Source organism: Tripterygium wilfordii, chromosome 15 (genome assembly GCF_013401445.1).
Source record: "Tripterygium wilfordii isolate XIE 37 chromosome 15, ASM1340144v1, whole genome shotgun sequence".
NCBI classification, from domain to species: domain Eukaryota; kingdom Viridiplantae; phylum Streptophyta; class Magnoliopsida; order Celastrales; family Celastraceae; genus Tripterygium; species Tripterygium wilfordii.
Window position 1 is genome coordinate 12,597,315 of NC_052246.1, and position 17,850 is coordinate 12,615,164.

Here is a 17,850-nt window from a genome sequence, read left to right on the forward strand (position 1 = left end):
AGACTTTTGGGATAAACCATGTGGTATCTGACTCTACACTTGTTGAATTGCAAGCCTGCCTTTGTCATTCTCAAGTTAGGTTATGATTAGTTTATTAGTTGAGATAAAATTAATATATGCACTGACAGCTTGAATATGATGGCTGGATAATGAAGTAGACCACTGAGGGCTTCATGATAAATTGTCTGTCCAATGATACTAAAAGTCCCCCATGTGGCAGTGATTTGTGAAAGATTTTGCTCCAATTATTCAGCTTTGTGGGTTTCATTTGTTTGGCTGAAACAACGTGCTTCTCGTTGGGTTTGAATAAAATTGGCTGGCTGGCCTTTATACAATATTAATGTTATCTGGCTGATGTTGGAGAATCTGGCAATCTTTTCTTTGGAAAAGAAGGAATGTTCATGCGTCTTGAGAAAATTGTTGGACTGGTTTTGGCAGAATGTGAACATGGAATCTATATTTTAACTGACATGCAATCTCAACTATTACTCTTAGGGCGCTCGTTAATGAGACTCTAATAATAAAAACAAAATCAAGATTCGTTTATGAAAGATTAATCGAAACGGTCAATTCAATTTTGGAGGAGATTTTCAAATCAAAGTTGAAGTGGGGGCAGTTGTTTGAAGAAGTAACTTCCAATTGAAAGGGTTCCGATCGCTCATCCCAAGTCAAAGATTAATCAAAAGAGTTGGGAATCATCCAAACAATAACATATTCATACTCTCACACGGTTACACCAAGTGGACAACTATAACAAAGAACCTATTTGTCCCAGCATCTGGGATTACTACTATAACAAAAAACCTATTTGTCCCAGCAACTAAGATCCCAGTTGCTGAGGTGTATGGAGGAGATTAAAAGTACAAATGATGGATCCCATTTGCACTTTTAATCTCCTCCATACACCTCAACAACTGGGATCACTGAGATCCTAATTGCTGGAACGAGTAGCAGGGCTATATAATAAATACTGCTAGAAAGTTACTTTAAAAATTGAAGATTAAAGTATCAAACCAAGTCGTTTGCCAAACGTAAAAGAGTTTACTACTAACCAAAATAAATATTACAACATAAAATGTGGAGGAAAAGTTTCCATTAGGTGTTACTAAATGTGTCACCAAGGAAAAGATGCAAAGATGTGGAATTCCCATAACATATGGATTTGAACATAATTGAGTTCCTCTCAAACCAGAGGATGAAATCGAAGCAGGAAAAATAATTTAGAACTTACAAAAGCATTGGGATTCTCTCCATCTGAATACTTGAAAACAGAATCATCACTTCACAGTCATGATCTTTATAACTGACGCAGTTCCAACCCGGTGAAGCGCAACAATGGCATCCCCACTCTTGCATAGTCCTTTTTCCTTGGCATGCTGAGAGGCAAAATCCAATGCTTCTTCTGTTGTCTCAGCATTAGAAGCCTTGGCAGATCCTGCATATAAAACAGGAACCAAACCACGGAATATAAGGCTATGTCTTGCTGGAGCCTCATTGCTGCATGACCAGTCAAAGGAATCAGTTTTAATCTCAGGAACAACTACAGATAATATAGGCCTGCCAGGCCTATACTTGGCCACCAGCTTTGCAGTGCTTCCTCCCCTTGTAAGGACCAATATAAATGCCGCCTTAATGGAGTTGGCCGTTCTAACAGCAGAAGAAGCCAGGCTCTCCAATGGGCTCATGGGCACAGGTGTGTGTAGCATTATCCTTTTGAATACATCTCCATAATCAAGCGTACTCTCTGCTTCTATACATATCTTTGCCATGGTTCTAACAGCAAGTTCCGGATATGCTCCAGCAGCCGTTTCACCACTTAACATGACGCAGTCCGTCCCATCAAGAACTGCATTGGCAACATCAGTAGCCTCTGCTCTAGTTGGCCTGGGAGATTTGATCATGGATTCCAACATCTGGGTTGCTGTAACAACAGGTTTTCCTTGAATATTGCACTTGTAGATCATCACTTTTTGTGCTAGAAATATCTTTTCAATTGGAATTTCCATTCCAAGATCTCCTCGTGCCACCATAAATGCATCCGAATTTGCGAGGATGTCATCAAAATTTGCAACCCCTTCTTGATTTTCAACCTATTTACACAAATGGGAATGTCAATCCAAATAGGGAAGATGAGAAAAATGTGATTTGCTGCCTATTACAATTTGCATTCATCTTTAACAAAGCAACATACCTCAAGTACATGACATCTTTCTCAAAATTATTAGGAAGATAAATATCTACTACTATTCGATCATTGATTAACATCTCAAACAGCGAATCCCTTCCAAATCAACCTAGCAACACAATGATTTACCACAAGTACATGACATCTTTCTCAAAATGATTTGTTGCCTATTACAACTTGCATTCATCTTTAACAAAGCAACATACCTCAAGTACATGACATCTTTCTCAAAATTATTGGGAAGATAAATATCTACTACCATTCGATCATTGATTACCATCTCAAACAGCGAATCCCTTCCAAATCAACCTAGCAACACAATGATTTACCACACAAATTCCTTCCGTTTCCTACTTGAAGTAAAATCATCAAGAAAACTAAACTCGACTTGCTCAAAATTTCAACAAACTTACCTTTGACATCAATAGGATGTTCTTAGCATGGGGTCCAAGCACCTTCCGAACCCCCACAAGATCTGAACCTTTTCGAACAAAAGACAGCGCAATCATGTCAATTTGATTGGGGACTCCCCAGCCCAATATATCCTCCTTGTCTTTATCTGTCAGTGTTGGCAGATCCACCACGACCCCAGGCAGATTAACATTCTTCCTCTCGCCAAGAACTGCAGAATTCTCACAACGACATCTAACCAAACCTGCTTTTTTGTCACATGACAATACTTTGAATGAAATTGTGCCATCTGCGCATAGTATTACCATGCCAGGATTGACATCCTCAGGCAACTTTTTGTAGCTCATACAGATCATCTTTTCATCACCCTTTATGCTGTAGTCAGTTGATATGATAATTTCTTGACCCTGTTTCAGCTGGACGGGTTTTCCATCCTTCAAAAACCCAGTTCGAATCTCTGGTCCCTGTAGCAACATGATTAACAATTGAAGAGTTTTGAAGATCTAATATATTAATGATTAAAAGTTTGACCTTCATTCTTAAAGCTTTCTAGATGATTGGCTAAATCAACAGGCATGCATTGTAGACAACAATATGAAATTAACAGAATTTTGATAACTGAAACTTTTCCAATTCCAATCCAGATTTTGAGCCTAAACCACAAACAATTTCAAGGGCACCTGCCATGCCAACTCGCAGGTGTGCTAGATGCACTAAAATTTTTTTTTTGACTTTGAAAGCGTTTGATGGACCCAACAACCGCAAATAAAGACAAAAAAAATCACACCGGGTGAACAAATATCCGATGCAGGACGAATGGACAGATGTATTCTGTTGCAACATTTGCGAAGGGCCTATTCTACAGTTTGAACCTTTGACTCCTAGTTTACAGTGAAGCTACTTAGTACTTACCACTGGGCCAAGATCCATACTTAAGAAAGGAAAAAGGAGGATGGAGGATGGAGGGTGGAGGGTGGAGGATGGAGGCTGGAGGATGGAGGCTGGAGGAGGGGGGGCAGAGAAGAACATCAAGCAACGCTTAAATAACAGATTTTTCTTTCTTGAATTATAAAAAGAATTTCGTTAACAGAAATTGCAAAGACATCATGCGTCTAGTATAGAAAGAAGGCCCAAAAACAAGGTCGTTGATGATAAAACATGTACCATCCAAAATTCAACGATACTGGATTAAGATGTCAATTCCAATAATAAGGAAAACAAGCAGCTAATGTATATGCATTCAAAGTTTTTTATTTGAAGATTTCAAAAGAAAAAAGAAGTAGCTAACCATTTTACTTTCAATGTTTCCAATTTTCATACCCGACAAGTTCATGAAAACACAAGTTTGGTTTGGTCTATGGAGGAGGTTTTATGAAAAATGATATCTAGTTCAGGGGAAAATGCAAACAATTTTAAAGCACTTTTCGCTGCTGAAAAGAAGACAAAAGAGAAAGCATAGCATTTTCACTCTTCACTTTTTTCTCCGTGCTTTTCCTCCCCCACGATGTTTCATTGTTTATTTTCTTAAAAAGAATATGCAGTACTGCAAACAAAACATTATAGAATTGAGAAGCTGAAAACAAATTTTCAGTAAATTAGAATTGGAAATGTTTCCCAAATCAAAAGCACAAAATGAATCAACTGGCAAGTTTGACAAATAGTCATTAAGTAAAAAATTACAAAAACCATGAAACATAAGATTCTTCCTGTTGCAATCTAGATATACTTAATTAAACTAAACAATGATCATAGACTTCCCATCCAAAGTTGGATTGCACTTGACTTTAGCCTCACCCTCTCTCATATATAGCTTATATATTCGCAGACATGTTGAGATCAATTCTATTGTTGGAATTTCCCTTTAATGTTACGTTGTACAGAGGATGCAGTTTGAAAAAAACATTACCACTAACTGCTTTGCTAAGGATAAACAGAGTGGAAATGGTAAATGACAAGCAAAGAAAAACATGATTTTCTAGGCCCTTTAGTGGCAAACAATCAGAAAATTGAAGCAGGAATTTGTTGCCATAAAACAGGAATTGCATACATGCACAGGCATGTGTATATGTACATGAAATCAAAATTACTGGTGATGTGCAAAATTAGAGAATGAACTATCCTAGTGTGGATTGAATGCATTAATAAGTGTAATCTCATATGACAGCAAACCAATACGCTGTAACTTGCTCTCCTCAGGGAAAGAAAACTTAGGTCAACGAATTACGTATTCCCTTTGATAATTCATTATATTTTTCCAAAAATGCGCTACAGTAAATGAAGACAAGACAACTTCCAAGTAATTTCTCTGGCCATGTGACCCAATTAAAGAAAAATGGATCAGAGTCATCAGCATAAAACCCTATCAGTTATCACCATACAATTTGCCATCCTATTTGAGACAAGCAAGAACAGGATGAATCCACACCTATTTATTTCTCCATGGGTCAGAAAATGGAAAAATTACACTGCCAAACAGAAGTATACAAATTGGGAAACACACAATAACAATGTGCGTTTGGGAAGAAAAGTTAAATCATATAAGAAAGAATTCAACTAAACCAAATACATGCGAATATAGGGATTTAATACAAAATCATAACCGAGAGAAAAGTGAAATTAAATGCGAAAAAACAGTGAAATGAAATACAATCAGGGAGTTAAAGCTTTAATAAGATAATATCCCATAAATCCGGATCAGTCAGCGGCAGTAATAGCAAATCAACCGAAATAAGCAATTGCAATATGCAAAATCCCAGTAAAGCACAAGCGAACAGAAACACACAAGTGTCGCAAAACATGGGACACCGAGAACAGAACATCTCCTCCTAAAGGTATAAAGGATAAAAATCGGAACAGGCACACAAAAATTATACATCGATTGGAAAACACCCAAAATCAGCTCAATATCACACAAACAGAACACCGCGGACTAAGCGATGAAAATCAGTACGATTCAGATACCAAAATCTTTCACAAGAGCTTACTACATCAGAGAACAGGAAACGAGCACGTATTTAAGACGAACCTTGGTATCAAGCATGACAGCACAAAGAATGCCAGTATTTTCCATAGCATTTCTGAGATTGTCAAGAGTTTCTTGGTGATAGGCGTGAGATCCATGAGAGAAGTTGAAGCGAGCGACGTTCATCCCAGCCCTCAAAAGCTTCTCGACCATGGGCACAGACCTCGATGCAGGGCCCAAGGTGCACACAATCTTCGTCTTGGGCTTCTTATCCATCAACGCCGCAACCCCGTTCGTCGCCATAGTCGCCGATCAGGTATTGTGTGTGAAAGTCAAATGTGAGGGAGCGTAACTTGAACGAACGAAAGCAGGTATATACGCGTGATACGTGTAGCAACACGGGCTGCTGAGACGACCGAGATATGTGAAAACTAAATAATTATAAATTTAGTTTAAAGTTTAAACAAATCTCAAATTCTAAGCCCCGAGCCATTCATTAGAGTGATAAGAATGATGTGTATTACCGTGATAATTAGACTTCGAATCCCCCTTCCCGCTTCAAAAAAAAATCTCAAATTCCAAATCCAAAATATGTAAATGTGAATTTGATTTTGACGAAGAGAAACATGCATACATCAATTTACCATGTAAAATAACAAAATCAAGAACACATAAATATTTATAAGATGGCTATATTGTAGATTCTAAAAATATTTATTAGATACGAAATTTAAATGTACCCCTAAATAATTTTTGAAGTTATATTCACTGTCATTCCAACGATTTATTATAGTATGGTAGGTTAATAGTGAGTGACATGTTAAATATTGACATTACTATATATAGCTTTTTTGTATGTAAGAAATAAGTGAAGATATATTTTATCAATGTATGTACATGTATGTATATGGCTACATATTTTATATGCATCATGCATGTACATGTATAATGCATAGAATGAATATATTCATTTTTCTAGGAAAAATTCACTAATTATAATAATGATGCATATGAAGAAAAAAAAAATATTATGCGTTATGCATGTATTTGTATGAGGCATAAAAGAATATTCATTTTTAAATGTAAATTCCACAAACGTTATAATATATTTATTTTCATTAAAAAGTGATCATATATTTGATGTAAGACATGTATGCAATAAATATCAATCTATTTAAAAGAAAATGGATATAAGGGATTAATCTCACGTGGTCATCCAGATTAATACATGCATAGAAATTAAATTAGATTTTATTTTATCTATTGAATTTTCACGATACAATGAATTTAATTTTTTTTTAAAATTTTATTTTATTAAAAATAAAAATGCCACAAGTCAATTTATAATAATTTGGACAGCACAGAGGCACATGAAGATTTTGACAGCACGAGCACGTATTTCTCATGATAAATATGTATATCATGTTCAAGCCTTTTGAGGCTAAAACAGCAGCAGCCATCCTTTTGTAGCCGTTGGAAGTTTGAAGATCACGTGAAGTCTCCTGGTTCAAAGAGTCGGCACTCAACCAAGTAAGGTTGGCCTGAGTGATAAAGTACTATGATCGTTTAAGTAAGGTATTGGATTCGAGTCTTGTGGATGAAGAAAACCTTCTTGAGAGAGATCCCCCGCCTTTGACGCCCAGCCGTACCTCGAAGGATTAGTCCTAGGCTTGTCTGGGAATACCTTGGCAAATCACAAAAAAAAGAAAGAAAGAGTCGGCACTCTTATCAAGCCATGGTTGTTTTTTACTGGGTTAGTAACCTCATCCATGATCAAATGAGCTTTGACATGAACAATCTTTGGGCAGAACAAGTAAAAAGTAGCAGAGAAAAGAACACCAGAGGCAATGATATCACCCCATTTGGGTAAAATATAACGTTTTAGTCAAGCTCCCAGCCCAACCAGCAACCAGAGAGAGCCGTTTGCATTATATGGGCATCCAGCAAACAACCGGGATACATTCAATACGACCGTATGAACACGATATCAAGGCGAACCCATGGAAAACAGACACCATGTAACAGGACTTTATTTATTGCATTGGAAAACTATACTGTGGACCTCTACCTTTCAGTGAGCTGCAAGTACCACCCGAACGGAATGATATCAGAATCACCAGAATCAATTTTAGCCGAGACAAAAAAATTTGTCATAGAATTGTGTCCTCAAGCCTCTATGAATTAATCTTTTGCAGATAAGATACAATTGCAACATGAAGCGTGCTCCAGAATATAAAAAATTCAGGAGCCCACTTCCAAGTATTCGATTGCAAGTTCTTCAGACTACATCTAATCAAATAAGCTGCATTTTGCATCTCTTGGTTTCAGCAGGAAAGCCGGTGCAAAGATTAGTTTACTGGTCAGCATTTCCCAGCAGCAGTTAACAGCGCAAATCGCCTTAGCAGTTCAAAGTTCATCGTGGCTCTGAGGTATCTCATTGTTCATCAAGTCTAGTTTATGTTGTAGTTCCTGTCACAGTGAACATTGACTCATTCCGATTAGAAGATTCAATCCAGGAGAGAAAGGTATACGGAACTTTTGATACGAAAACAAATTACCTTTAACTTTGATTCTACGCAAAGAGCAGGGGTAGACATTAAAGCAGAGTATCTGTCATGCGAAAATAAGAGTTAAAAGAGACCAACCCATTTCACAGGGACAAGAGAGATAGAGAGAGATCCTTACTCGCAACGGCTAGGTTCATCTACATCCGTAATCTCATTTTTCAAACCACATCTTAGCCTGACCTGTGACAGCACATAGAACAAAAAAGTGAGGAGTCTCGTTCTAAAATAACACCTTTCAATTTTAAATTTTGGTCTCTCTCAGAACAGGCAATGCAACAATGCACTTCACATACAATAAAGACGTGAAAACATTCTTCCAAAACCATCTAAGAAATAGATATTAGTTTCAATTTCACCAGATTACAAATTGGAACTCTTTCCGATAAATAACCGTAATTGTTTGAAGGAAAAGTTCAGGATAAGAGATAATATTACAACAAAGCACGACAAGAGGATACTCAGCTAACAGCTAATACCTTTAAACTTCTGTCAGGGCCATTCCAGCACTTGTCACCATCTGAAAATATCATGACTCGGTATGAATCTTCAAATTTGTCCCACCGCCTAGTTGCAGAATGAATAAACAAATAACCAAATTAGAAGAAATATTGTAGGAATTGATTAAAATTGATGAGAACATGGAAATCTATAGCATGCTCTAGCTTTAGCCTGTCAGATGGGAGAGGGGGGGAGTAGCAAAGCACATCATATACAACGGATCTGCAATTTCACATTAATAAGGCAACAAAATCTAACCCCCAAAAATGACATCTTAACTCTCCTTACTTGAGAAAGGATCACCGAGACAATTTATGTATTGAGTAAATCGGCACATACCCCAAACGAGTTGTTGAATGACCCTCCACCTGGGAAGCCTCTTTAAATGGACACACCTTGTAAACGTACCTGAAAAATCATATCAAGAAAAAAATAGAAAGTGTTGGACAACTGCCAAAAAGATCTCGTGTATAATATATGATGAGAAATAAACTATCAGAAAGTAAATCAGTAACTTGTTCTGCTTGATCTCAAAACAACGACCATGGAATGAATAGAACTCCTTCTCCGGACCTGCGAAATTGAACTTTCAGTTTAGTTTTGCATGCAAGGATACTAGGAATAGATGAAGCAGAATGGATGCAGATAAAAGTCACTATATACTAACCAAAATCATGTTTTAGCTTCTTTGTCAGACTAGATATCCTTGACTGTAATTTAGACAACTTGCCACTGGATTCATCATATTCCTTGCGTACACGATCAGCATCTAAAGAAGTAAAAATGCAACATATGAACCACTCCACAAGCTCATGTCCAGTATTAAGAACCTTACAAGTGAAAGTCAGATGTGTACCTGATTTGTCCACCGGAGTTTGGAACAGATTGACAGCTTGTAAGATATTCCGCACAGTTTGTTGAATCTTTTCCAACCAAGAAGGACCACTTGGGGCAGTGGTATCTATCAATACGTCAAATCATAGTAAAGTAGAGATCATAGCAGCCTTATCACAATTGGCCAAAAAACGAAAATAAACAAAAACAAAATCTTGACAAAGAATTCACTGGGGAAAAAACTTGCACACCTGCGATGTCTGATTCATCATCTGATACATATTGGTATGAAGGAGAACTGCTATCATCATGATATTCGTCTTCGTAAGCTTCATCAACCTCATCTTCTACACTGCTGTCGTCATATTTTCCGGTGTCGTCATCTGTTTCTGAAGCATAGCCATCCTCTTCCTCGTCATCAGCATCTTTGGTTATCTCGTCATGGACTTCATGGTCATTATCTTTTCCACCACCATCTTGCTTCTCAGAATCCCCTCCTGTCCAACGAGATGCAACAAGGCGACCCAACTCTTCCCTTGACAATCCCTCGGTATTCTCCGCTACATCATTCTCCTGCGTATTGGCAACACAGATTAAGCACTAGAGACAGACGGGGTAATTTGTAACCCATGATACTATTTAAGGTAAGAAAATTTCCAAAAGTCTCTGAATTCTGCACAGATAAATTCCCCATAGCAAAAGGCAAGAAAATTTTCAGCTAGAAACTAGCAAAATGATTTTTCATTATGTTAAAAATACAGATAATACGTTAAAATTGACCCTTGGGATACTTCCTGCAGTACTAAATTGAAGATAGGCTTCCAACCGATTACTTAATTTCCCCCCATTGTGATGAATCGTTTACTGTGACAAGACGGTCAAACAACTTCAAAAATACATGACTATAAGGTCCACTGCAAATAACATAAGATAGGCCTTCAAATAACCCATTATTTATAGCACGCTCACTAATACAACTCAATTATTATATTAAACAAACAACTTCAGCGCAGACAAGATTCTTGAGCGAGTCCTCCTAACTGATTTCATAAATGACTTACCGGGTACAGCTAGTCATAGCACAAAAAGATGGAGGAAATTCCATAGGAAATACCGAAATAAGTTATCGGGTACAGCTACTCATGGCTCAAAAAGACAGATGAGACAATTTTCAACCGGCAAAACTGGAAAATAGGAAGAAAAAGTGAAAATACTTCTGAGAAGTGATCAGTGAGAGACCTTGCTTCCAGCATCATGACTGTCAGATTCAAGTCCTGTGTCTTCCTTTGTCTTTGGTGAGGCAGGATCTTCTGCGCCTCTGGCAGCGTGCTATATGAGATTGGAAAAGCACATCATAATCATTCTCTGAAGTGAGGACTTAACAGAATAACTTTTGATGAATTCACAAGGTCTTTTTGATTTACCTGCTCCACCTCATCAACAAAGGGTTCTTCATCTTTAGGCGTATGGCTTTCTTCAACTCCAGCCACAGGGTCAACATAGTTCTCTGCCATATCCTATAACAAAGAATGAATGTGAGCACAAAAATAGAGACAGGACATGTTTAATATAACAGAGAGACCATGGTCATAGAAAGTCCCACAGCAAAAACTTCCACATACCATTGTCCTTACTAGTATCCATGTCAAACTTACAAGTTACAACAATATAGCAAGTGTAATGCCAAATTCCAATAAGCGGGTAAAATTCTGAACAGTGAACGCATAAAATCAAGTGGAGAGTTTCACTAATTACACAGCTGCATTAGTGAAACACAAGCAGATGGTGGAGGAGCACCTGAAGTATAATAGCACATGCCACACCCTTGAAAATACAATAGCACATACCATAGCACATATCAGCGCAATCAAGTTTATGTGGGATTTCCCTGTATATGCACAGGATTTCCATCTTATAAAATGTATCACCCATCTTTCATCCTTCAAATCACACTATTTTGTGTTGACACAAAAGCAGAGTAAAACATTTGAGCATTTTGAGGCACTTTTTTAAACTTTATTTAATACATGTCAAGCAGAAAATCTGAACTGGATCAAAAGAAAATTACACAGCAACAACCAAATCCTTTCTGACCAACAAATGTTTCTGATTGCAAGATGTGCTGTAACAGCTGTCTCAGTTAGAAGGCTATTTGTTGATATTAATTGCCAAAGACATACGGCAACTTTCATAACCTAAAAAAGTATTGTTATGAGACATATTTAACCAAATTGACGAGCACAAGGTTAGGAATCTACAGTTTGACTTAAAAAGAGTGTCAAATATACGAAGGAACCACGCTAATGACTAACCTGATCCACTGGGGAGTCCTCCAAAACACCAATTTCATCATGAAGCATTTTTTCCATCGCTTTGCCTTCACTGTCAGCTTTCTCTTCAGTGTCACTCGTTTCCTGCCTAGCTTCCTCCTCAACACTTTTCTCTTGAGTAGCACTTTTTTCTGCTTCTTGTTTTTCCTTGTCCTCCTTTTCTTTCTGTAAGCGTTCTCTCTCCTCGGCCTTTTCTATTTGTTCTTTACGCTCTACATGAAAGAATATAAAGGAAAAGGCAGAACAAATGTGATGGTAACTCAAAAAGATTATAACCTTTTATCGACATATCAGAGCAAGAGAAAAACAATCATGGTATATAATAAAAATCTTACCCTACTTGCATATTCCAAAATCGTCAACACTAGACACACCACAATGCTCATTTCTCCTGTATGATATTTTATTTTATCTTATTCTCTTCAAGACAATGGTCACAGAATTGTATCAATTTCCAATGTTCCAGACAGAAGATTTGGAGATTTTATTGCAGTGATCCAGCATCAAAAATATTACATCAGGCAACCACAAATCTCATTTGAACCATTGTGACTACAATTGGGTAAGGAATGAAAATAAAAGAACAGATAGAAACCCATTGAAGCATGTCAAAGAAGTGATACGGGTGTCTTTTTCACCAAACAATGTATATCTTCTGCCTGTGAAGTGACATGAAGAGCCTTTTAAAGTTCATGAGTTACACCCTCATCATAGAGCGTGGCCTCGAGCAATTATTTTAAAGAAAAATGAATAGAAACAAACAATTTCTTTGATATTGTTATAGATTATAACCATTGCATCAAAGCTTTTTGCTGAGAACACAAAAAATAATCATGTCAATGTATCCTCTGGCATGTTTGCAGATATATGAATGGCATATGCAAATAATGCAATCACAACACTCGGGCAACAACTATATGAACATAATGTTGTTGGAAATGGAAATCTAGATGTTCACAAAGGAGAGACACATGGGCAGAAGTGTACCTTTAAGCTGTTGAACAAGCCCTTTCAGTATGTTTTCCTCGTTTTTGAGTTTCGATAACTCAGCCTCATCTTTGGCTATAGAAAGCTTTGCTTGCTCCACTTCCAGCTTCCGCAAAGCAACTCCCTCCTGATGTGTAGAAATCTTCTTCTTCAGTTTATCTCTAGCCACTTTCCCAGCCTCCCAACAGGTATTTGCGCACTTAACTTTGCCATCATACTCATCACTCCCATCACAGCAATCTGCACAATATGACCCGGTTAATATGTGCCACAAAAGGGAAATGAAAGTATATGGATTCAATAGGAGTTGATGAAAGTATTATCCTAGATAAAAATGGATAGCGGAAAGAATACACGTAGTGGATTCCCTTTTATTTTCTCATACAAATTCATGTAGCCGACCACAAAATTTTGGCATAAAGGCTCGGACAAATATGAAAAGGGAAAATTAACATGATATGATGGTCAAGGAAAGATCTAGGCACAAAAGTAATAGCAACATTTTCAGATATTGATATTTTTTCAGTAATAGCAATCTTCTTTGAAGCAAGTATAATGATATTTTCAATAATTTGCGTTCCAAATATATGCACAATAGCAATAGAAAGAGCCATGGAAAATTGAAAATGTAAACCATGGGTTTAAGTGGATACCGTTGAGTTGTAGTCATACTTACCACAAATGCCATCATTGATTCTGGAAGAAAACAATAAAACAGGAGCATGTCCAGCATTTCGGCAATAGAATTTTCCACCAGGGCACGCCGATGTACCTACAGCCAGAAAAGCACAATGTCACCACAAATAAGGAAATATTCTAAGTACGGATAAAGACCAAGGAGAACAAACTGAAACCAAGCAGACACTGAGTAAGAAATGAGAGGATAGCCAAATCCAATTCCCATTACTATCAATTAAAAGGATCAGTTAATCAAAGTAGACAAAATTTGGACATCCAACATAAATTTCTCAAACCATCACAAAATCGATTACAATATTCACCATCAGCAACATAATCTAAATAATTATGAAAATCAAATACTCCTATTCTGATTATAAAAGAAAATCATAGGAAAGAAAACAGTGCAAGCAAAAAAAAATCAAAGAAGAGGCAATGAAGAATAACCAGGCTCGTCTGTTCCATCTGTGCAATCACAGAAATCGTCATTCAGCTGAGCTTTGGAGAATTTCTTGGATCCATCTTTGCATTTGATCGTATCAGATGCCTTGTAATATTTCTCATCTGGGTATCACACAAAATCACAAACCCAATACAAATTTTTAGAAAAAATAACAAAGAAGCGTCACAACAAGAAGAAAAGCAGCACAGAAATGGAAGATATATACCTTCAGGACGAATTCCTAGATAAGGGTCATTGGTCAGAGAAGCTGGCGATCTATCAATTAAAGCTGCAAAAAATAATAATATCACAAAACATTTCAATTTGCTATCTGCTATCATCTTCTCGCATCAAATGGTAGACGCTGTGATCTGTGCTTCTTTCGATGAACACTTCCTCCTCGACTACTCACTAATCGGATTAATAGAGATGGGAAGAGAGACTGACAGCTTCTGGGCAATGATAGTGTGAAATTGTGAATATGCGGACTACCCAATGCACGAGATTCAGATGTCAAAACGACGTTGTTTGGTGGTTATGTTATAATTACAAGAAAAACAAGGAGGAAAAAAAACAATATTAAGGGGCGCTTCTATTATGTGTAGGGGCCAAAATCCGTACTAGTCATACATTGAACTTTACAAACTCACAGCCTAAGCTATTTTCTCAACAAAGTTCATCACGAGCCATACAACCAATCCCCACGGCTCATGTCTTGAGCTATCTTTTCAACAAGGTTCATACGAGCCATATAGTCAAACTACATCCCATTGACCCATGGCCTGGGTCACAATCAGTGTAGCTTAGGCTCAAGGTCTCCATCGTCCACGCACGAACCCATTACCCAGGAAGTTCTTTATTGTCCCATGATCCAGCTCAGTCGTGACCCATTAGCTTACAACTTAGCTCCCACGTGCCCCACACGTGACCTGAAGGCTATAAATACGTAGGGCTTGCCACATTAAATGGATCCAACTTTTTTGAGGTATTATACTCTCACTCTCTAGACTTTCTCAATATAAATCCTTCGGTCATCAACTAACTTAATTATTAGAGTTCTCCCGACTAACACCACATCGATGTTAAGTTTCATGATCTACTTCCTGTGTGATCTTTTATGATTGTGAAAGGCTTTGTTCAACATTACGTGATTGTAGAATCTCATGTCTACATTATGGGGTCAATACATTGCTAATATTTACAGAAGTAATAATTATTTATTAGAGACAACATCACTAATATCTCCTAACTTTTGACCAAAAAGATTTACTCCTATCAACTTTTGAGAAACACAAAAATTCACCCCCACATTTAAATTAAAGATCCTCTCCGTTGCTTACTCGTATTAAAAATGACAAAAAAATAATTCTTTAATTTATGTGTGTTGTACATTTTGTTGAAAGTTTAGGGTACTAAACACTCACTACTCAAGTTCCGTTTGACAAAGCCTATTTACTGTCAAAATAAGCTAACTTATAAATTGTGAAAATAAGCTAACTTATAAATTGCGAAATAAATTGTTAAGTGTATGGCGAAACATATAAACTCAAAAAAAGTCTACTTAAGTTTAATTTAAAAGATAAAATAATGTTTTTTTATAATATTAGATATAATATCATCTTTAAAAAAGAGAAGAAAAAAAATAAAAAAAATAAAACATAAACTATAAAATAAGCTTTAATTTGAAGCTTATTTTTTTTGAAGCTTATAAACTAACTTACAAGCTAGCTTATGTTGGGTGTTTGACAAACTTATTTTGAAGCTTATAAGCTCCAACATAAGCTCTACCAAACAAGCCGCAAATAGCTGAAGCGGTTAAGTACAAATAATCAGTGGGGAGCTTACAAGTTTTTCTTCAATTTTATTGAATAAGTTAGAGTGGAGAAATTAATGATCGGGTTTAGAGTTATTTGACATATACGCGCACAATATTTCCTCATTTTATAATAAGATAAATTGATTAAAATTTAACACGTGGTCACAACAATATTACTTCAATAGAAATCAAACATAATATTTCGTGTCTTACGATTTAGTATAGAAAGATTAACCACTAGAACACTATTGTTCAAGTGATATACGATCAATAACCTTAAAAGAAATAAAATATTAGATATTCTAAGTGTATAAAAATATTGATGGGATAGATAATAATTCGAGATCCGATGAGAAAAAAGAGAAAATTTACACAAATTTTTTTCCCCTTTCTTCTAAGAGGATATTTAGCAAAATGTTCTCCAACATAGCTCAAAACAAAATCCCCAATTTTTAAAGACGGGTGGCTTACAAAAAGATTTGGGCCAGTCAGCTATAAAAAATACTAATTGGCCATAGTTGAAAACGGCCCAAAAATAGGCCCACATGATTCGGCCTTTATACGGGTTCAATAACGTTACTATTGTATATCTAGAGCCCACGGTCCAACCTAGAGGACGCCTACGATTCTCATTCAATCGACCCACCTACAGATTGACGGTGTTGATGACACTCCCTAAACAAGTAGGATCCAACGGTAATTACACTTCCCAGTTCCCACAGCCTACTGCCCGACTTTCTTGGTTCTTCACCATTTAGGTTTAGCCGTTTAGGGTTTCTCCTCTATCAATATAAATTCACAACGGCGCTCAGTCTAGGGCGTTCGAAATCTAAATCACACACTTGTGAGTCCATTACCGACCTCTCATGGTTCTACTTGTATTCATCTATCGATCTGTGAGTGCCTGATATTGCAATTCTTCGATCTATGTAGATCGAGGAATCTATCGTTAGGCCAGAGTGATGTGTTCTTAAGCACTCACTGTGTCTGTATATCTGCCTTTAGCTCTGATTATCTTTCTCGAATAGGATTTTTCGGTGACAAGGTAGATACATTCACATTCCTTTCTAGAAATCGAAATCTTTGTGTTTTGTTTTTTCAATTTTCATTATTGTGTTTTGATTTTGAGGCATGATGATGTATGATGATCTAAATCAGACGGATTCCCATTGATTTATCAAAATATGATGTCACAACCCGTAGTTCTGAATCATGTTGCCCTCAATTTTCTTTCTGAATTTCTTGTAATTGAATAGTGGAATTAGGGTGTATGCGAGTTTTGTTGTTTGGGGCCGGTGATGTGAGATAATATTTGCTACTCTTGATGGGATTCATTGAGTTCCATCTGATGATATTTTTCCACCAAGATCTCTGAGGCCTAAATGCCTAATACGTTTCCTTCTTTTATTTACTATTTCAATTTTATTTTATTTGATCTCATTGCCTTTGAGAGAACAGAGATCGCAGTTTCTGAGTTGTTCTTCTGTTCCGTTGCGGGCATAAACCAAAAGAAAAGGTACCTTTTCCTCTCATTTGTCTCTGCAAATCTTTCATTGCACAGATCAACGAAAGGTCTTTCAACATATATTCTCTTCTTCATCAATTTCACCTTTAATTTTTTGTTCTATTTGGGTGCGATTTCATTGGTTATCGAGAGTCAAATCTGCGAGATCTCGATTATTATGTATATGTTTGTCAGTACATTTTTACTGCGTTCACCGTAATTTTTTGTCTCACCGTAATTTTTTATCTCACCTCATCGCACTCCCAAATCGCAAATGCTTATAAATATATGTTAAATTGTCACACTTAATCAAATTAGGTAAATTATTTTATTTTATATTAACTTATAATATAAATAGTAAGTGATTTTATATTAATATTATTAGTTATCTAATATAATCGTAATTTAAATACGTTACAGCATTACATCACAGTTTTACAACACTTTCAAACAGAACCTATATGACTCTGTTGGGTAGAGTGTGTTTGTAGTTTATTAATTAATTGAATTAATTAATTTTATTATTTATGTATTAATAAAATCGCAATTTTTTAATAATTTTTTCCTTATTGTGTGCATCCGAAAAATGATTTATTAAGTACAGTATAGCTATTTAGTTTATAATATTTTAAATTT

At 36.4% G+C, this 17,850-nt stretch overlaps 2 protein-coding genes and 2 non-coding genes across 4 annotated transcripts; 2 read left to right on the forward strand and 2 right to left on the reverse strand.

The window, feature by feature from the left end:
* Positions 1–1,021: 1,021 nt before the first annotated feature.
* On the reverse strand, positions 1,022–5,940 carry LOC120016993 (pyruvate kinase, cytosolic isozyme). The gene is made up of 3 exons (XM_038870021.1): positions 5,622–5,940; positions 2,599–3,060; positions 1,022–2,090 (listed from the first exon to the last, which is right to left on the reverse strand). Exons 1-3 carry the CDS (start codon positions 5,859–5,861, stop codon positions 1,278–1,280), a joined length of 1,515 nt encoding a protein of 504 aa, XP_038725949.1. The 5' UTR covers positions 5,862–5,940; the 3' UTR covers positions 1,022–1,277.
* A 1,621-nt stretch (positions 5,941–7,561) lies between these two features.
* On the reverse strand, positions 7,562–14,426 carry LOC120017075 (glucosidase 2 subunit beta-like). The gene is made up of 16 exons (XM_038870136.1): positions 14,121–14,426; positions 13,900–14,016; positions 13,451–13,546; positions 12,775–13,014; positions 11,770–11,999; positions 10,882–10,974; positions 10,697–10,786; positions 9,709–10,030; positions 9,480–9,584; positions 9,291–9,392; positions 9,139–9,196; positions 8,963–9,031; positions 8,602–8,689; positions 8,244–8,305; positions 8,117–8,168; positions 7,562–8,027 (listed from the first exon to the last, which is right to left on the reverse strand). The coding sequence occupies exons 1-16, from the start codon at positions 14,233–14,235 to the stop codon at positions 7,965–7,967; spliced, it is 1,902 nt and encodes a 633-aa protein (XP_038726064.1). The 5' UTR covers positions 14,236–14,426; the 3' UTR covers positions 7,562–7,964.
* Positions 14,427–16,844: 2,418 nt separating this feature from the next.
* On the forward strand, positions 16,845–16,924 carry LOC119980170. Its single transcript, XR_005463807.1, has one exon. It is a non-coding gene; the product is annotated as a small nucleolar RNA R12 (small nucleolar RNA).
* A 76-nt stretch (positions 16,925–17,000) lies between these two features.
* LOC119980175 lies at positions 17,001–17,089 on the forward strand. The gene has a single exon (XR_005463812.1). It is a non-coding gene; the product is annotated as a small nucleolar RNA SNORD24 (small nucleolar RNA).
* The last annotated feature ends 761 nt before the right edge of the window (positions 17,090–17,850 follow it).

Coding starts and splice junctions, on each gene's coding strand:
- LOC120016993 (XM_038870021.1), bottom strand. CDS start 5,861: ATGGCGACGAACGGGGTTGCGGCGTTGATGGATAAGAAGCCCAAGACG. Junction 3,061..5,621: donor CTGTCATGCTTGATACCAAG/GTTCGTCTTAAA, acceptor ATGTTGCTACAG/GGACCAGAGATTCGAACTGG. Junction 2,091..2,598: donor ACATCCTATTGATGTCAAAG/GTAAGTTTGTTG, acceptor TTGTGTAAATAG/GTTGAAAATCAAGAAGGGGT.
- LOC120017075 (XM_038870136.1), bottom strand. CDS start 14,235: ATGATAGCAGATAGCAAATTGAAATGTTTTGTGATATTATTATTTTTT. Junction 12,000..12,774: donor GCTTGTTCAACAGCTTAAAG/GTACACTTCTGC, acceptor TCTTTCATGTAG/AGCGTAAAGAACAAATAGAA. Junction 9,585..9,708: donor TGATGAATCAGACATCGCAG/GTGTGCAAGTTT, acceptor ACGTATTGATAG/ATACCACTGCCCCAAGTGGT.